Source organism: Hipposideros armiger, unplaced genomic scaffold, assembly GCF_001890085.2.
Source record: "Hipposideros armiger isolate ML-2016 unplaced genomic scaffold, ASM189008v1 scaffold_271, whole genome shotgun sequence".
NCBI lineage: Eukaryota > Metazoa > Chordata > Mammalia > Chiroptera > Hipposideridae > Hipposideros > Hipposideros armiger.
Window position 1 is genome coordinate 822,705 of NW_017731621.1, and position 4,118 is coordinate 826,822.

The following is a 4,118-nucleotide window of genomic DNA, read 5'->3' on the forward strand; positions in this document are numbered from 1 at the left end:
ATGTGGGATCCGAACCGAGGCTCTGCTGCTCAGAGCTGGCATCCCAAGCTGACTCTGAACCAATGTGCCACTCGGCCTGCCCTAATACTATATTTTTCAAAAATGTTGATTTGAGAGCTTTTTTTTGTTGTTTTTTTTGGGGGGGTATGTGTATGTGTGTGAGAGAGAAGTTTTCTAGCTTTAGCCAGTTTTCTTTTCTGACTGACTACATGACCTTTGGGATTTTTATTACTACAATAGGTACAGAATTTTTCAGTGTTTCATTATGAGTGAATTGCTTGAAGGAACTTTAGTGTATTCTCAGTTTTTCTCTGTTATTCTAATTAGCTGTAATAAGCTTTACTGTTATAAAATGTAAACTTCAATAACATTTATTATATTCCCTTTATAAGCAGAAGGAAAAATTTAAATTGATTTTACTCTCTTGATTAATATATTATTTTAAAGGCAGTCGTGTTTAGCAGTCCGGGGGTGGGTTGTATACCAACTTTAGTGACACTAATGTTAACCTCTTGACTAATATTGGTATGAAGTCTAACCTTGGTGAATACTTTCAGTATGAATTAGTCAATATCTGTTGTGTCATGTATTTCATTAAAAGTTTTAATCGGGAGGTGAGAAGTAGAAATCCTTTATAGTTCAGGAAAATCTGAGAGCCTTTTATTTGCATCTGATGCCCAAATCTACCTAAAGATTGAGATTTATGATAAAATAATCTTGTGAACCTATAGAAGGAAAATATTTGAGAAACTTAAATGGATATTTGATAATAGTTTATTCCTTAAAGTATAAGTTAAACTTGTCATTTTCTTTTTTTTTTTTTTAAGATTTTTATTGGGGAATTGGGGGATGGGAACAGCGCTGGGGAATTGGGGGAAGGGGAACCGACAAGTTGCTGTCCTTTTGTTCTTCAGTCTAGTTGTGGAGGGCGTTGCTTCACTGGCCCAACTTGGCACCATCATTGTGCTCTTCCCGGGTGAGGCAGATCAGTCGCCGGCTTCTGGACGGCCGCTCACTGCGGCTGCTGGCCACTCACGCTGGCTGCTGGCTACATACGGTAGCCCATGGCAACCCACTGCCACAGGGACTGCAGCCCACGCCGTCGCCGGCGACTCACGGCAGCCCAGCTCCAGGTTGAGCTGTTGTTCAGCATCTTAGCTGTGGAGGGCAGTGTCACTGGCCCTCATATGTGGGATCCGAACTGGAGCCCTCTGGCATCCCAAGCGAGTTCTTAACCATCGCGCCACTCGGCCGGCCCTTTTTCACTGTTTTTGATATTAGGACTTCGCACAAATCAAGGTGCAGTGGTAGCAAGCTGTACTAATAGCCTTGTCATCTTCACTACTGTGCATTTGCAGTGAAAAGAACAGTGCCACTTTGACTTAAGAATCTCCTTGATGAATCCATAAAAATTAGTGATTTTATTTCATCTCAACCTTTGAGAATGCATCCTTTTAATCTGATGAAAACGGAAGGACATGTAAAGCACTTGGCTGTCTCACTACTGTCCTGAGGAAAACCACTTGTGTTTGAGTTGCAAGCTGAACTAGTTGCTTTTCTCATAGAATTATCAGCTTTACTTGAAAGAGCTGTTGGACAAACTGTGGTTATTCAAACTTGGGTATGTAGCAGATTTCTCTAACATGAACAAGGTGAACCTCTCACTTCAAGGAAAACAACGAAGTATTTATTGCTAATGAACACATTTGACTTTTCAACAAAAATTAGAATTTTGGAAATCTTATGCCCACCACCATAAGCTTGACAGCTTCCCAGTTCTTTTCTGAAGAGACTTTATTGATGAGACTTCTCTGATGGGATTGGTGTTGATATTCAATAATGTAATTTTAAAATGTTATGTATGGGTTTGGAAGATCTACATAGTTCAGTGAACCATTCTAAGTGACCAGTACAAAGTGTTAACAAAATATTGGTTGGGTGTTACAGAGCCAAAGTGCAAGATGGATTTTACACCAACAGCATGAAAAGTCAATTGATAAGGCTTCGGATTCCACATTTCACTTAACCCCTAAGAAACTACCATTTGTCAAGTTTTTGTGTAGCATAAGAAAATACCTATAAATCCTGGAAAGGATATTAAAATGCATCTCTTTTTTCTAGCTGTATGTATGTGTGAAGCTGGATTTGCTTCATAAACCTCATCCAGTACAACACATCACAGCAGATTGAATGCATAAAAATTCATAGGAGAATCCAACTATCTTCTAAGAGTGCCACTCTTCTGTCACTAATTTTTTGTTTCATTTTGAAAAAGAGTTATTTCCAAAAAATACTAACTTATATGTTTATTAGTATTTTTAAGTGAATTAGTATGTTTAAAGGTTCTCAGTTTTATTTCTAATACAGAGAATACCAATAAATGTCATACACATAAATGAAGTTCTTTCAGGTCCTTAATAATTTTTAAGAGCATGAAAGGCCCTTGAAATCCAAAGTTTGAAAATTGTTGCTTTAGGCCATATTTTTGTCAAAGTATAATGTAATCTTTTATCTTTTTTTCTCATAATGCTTTAAGGGCCTCTTGTAGAGAACTATAGAAGTTAGCTTAGTTTTCTACTTTAAGTTTGTTTAGCTCTGCTTCATAACTTAGATGTATTTTCGTAACTATTCATATAATCAAACAGGCTTTAAACTCTAATTCCAAATTGGCTTACTTCTTGCAGTGATTAGATCCATGTGTTGTTTTCAAAACTAGTAATTACAGATTTGTTTTCTTAAGAGATAGTCTCTCTTTTTCTTTCTTCTATAAAATATAGCAGAAACCATCTCTTAAACAATTGCTTATTTTTGTAAGTTTGTGATATTATTGAACCTCTCCCCTGCTAAATTTTTGTATAGTCATTGGATATAAACAGAGGATGAAAGAGAGATACCTGGACAGTACTGCTCCACCCTCTCCCATTTGGAGTACTGTAATGGAAGTTAAAGGTGGGAAGGATCCTATCAGTTTTGAATATTAGTAGCAATATTGTTATGAGTCTCTATTGGAAAGTACTTTTAGTGGCCAGCTCCGTTTTAAGAGCTGTTCCCAGTGACGACTGTATATAAAATTCTGAGTTAGCTTTCTGAGGGTCAGATGAAAAATAAGGGGCCCACCCTTTCTTGTTGGACTCCAGTGGGTTCCTCGGAGTCAGCTTCCTCATGAAAGAAATTTCTTCCATTTATTTTGGCAAAGGTCCAAATTGCTTAAAAGGGAAAAGTATTCGGGAAATAAGTAGAAAAATCTAAGAATTCTTTGAATTCAATAATTATGTAACAATATATAAACCTAGTGTCATTTATGGTAGTACAGTGTTTCTGCATGCATTTGATGATCAGAAGAATTTATTTTTACTTAATAAAATAAAAAATAGTTGTTGAACTGTCTTTCATTTACCTAAAATGTTTTGAAACAGGTTTTAAAAAAACTGCTTCTTGAGTTGTGAAGCAGCAGTTGTAACCCAGGCAGACAGACAACACCATGGTGACTCCTTTGCATCCTTTTCTACCCATAGGTCAGGACTGGTTAAATCTAAGAATTAATATACATGTGAGGTTTGTTTTTCTTTTTTAATTTCCTCAGGTTTATTAATTCTGGCAGTTTTCCCACTCATTTATTCATTTATTTTACATCTTTATTGAACCCCTACTGTGTGTACCAGGCATTGATATGCTTTATAAACTCCTAACCCGTGGAAAATTTTGAACATTAGTTTTTTGTTTTGTTTTCATATAACTGGCCTTTGATTATTATGGTACGAAAAATGTTTATTGATTTGTCTATTTTTATAAAATTTGTCTAGATGGATTATGCAAAGTATATATGTATTTTAAAGGATAATGTTCCAAAATAGTTATTGACGTACTTTTTATTTTTTGTTTCCTAATTATGTTGAAACATAGGCCATTATTAGCCATTTAAAATTTTTCTTAATACTATATATGTGTGTGTGTGTGTGTGTGTGTGTGTATGTATATATAAGTGTGTGTGTATGTGTGTGTGTGTGTGTGTGTGTGTATTTTTTGTTTGTTTGATTGTTTTTTTAAGATTTTATTGGGGAATTGGGGGAGGGGAACAGACAAGTTGCTGTCCTTTTGTTCTTCAGTCTAGTTGTGGA

The 4,118-nt window shown here is 35.8% G+C and overlaps 1 protein-coding gene across 1 annotated transcript in view; it reads left to right on the forward strand.

Moving 5' to 3' along the window:
• UPF2 (UPF2 regulator of nonsense mediated mRNA decay) overlaps positions 1-4,118 on the forward strand; it is a 109,478-nt gene that overhangs the window by 40,191 nt on the left and 65,169 nt on the right. Inside the window, exon 7 of the mRNA XM_019656961.1 lies at positions 1,566-1,621. Within this exon, the coding sequence (XP_019512506.1) occupies positions 1,566-1,621 (56 nt within the window). The remainder of the gene's footprint in view (positions 1-1,565; positions 1,622-4,118) is intronic.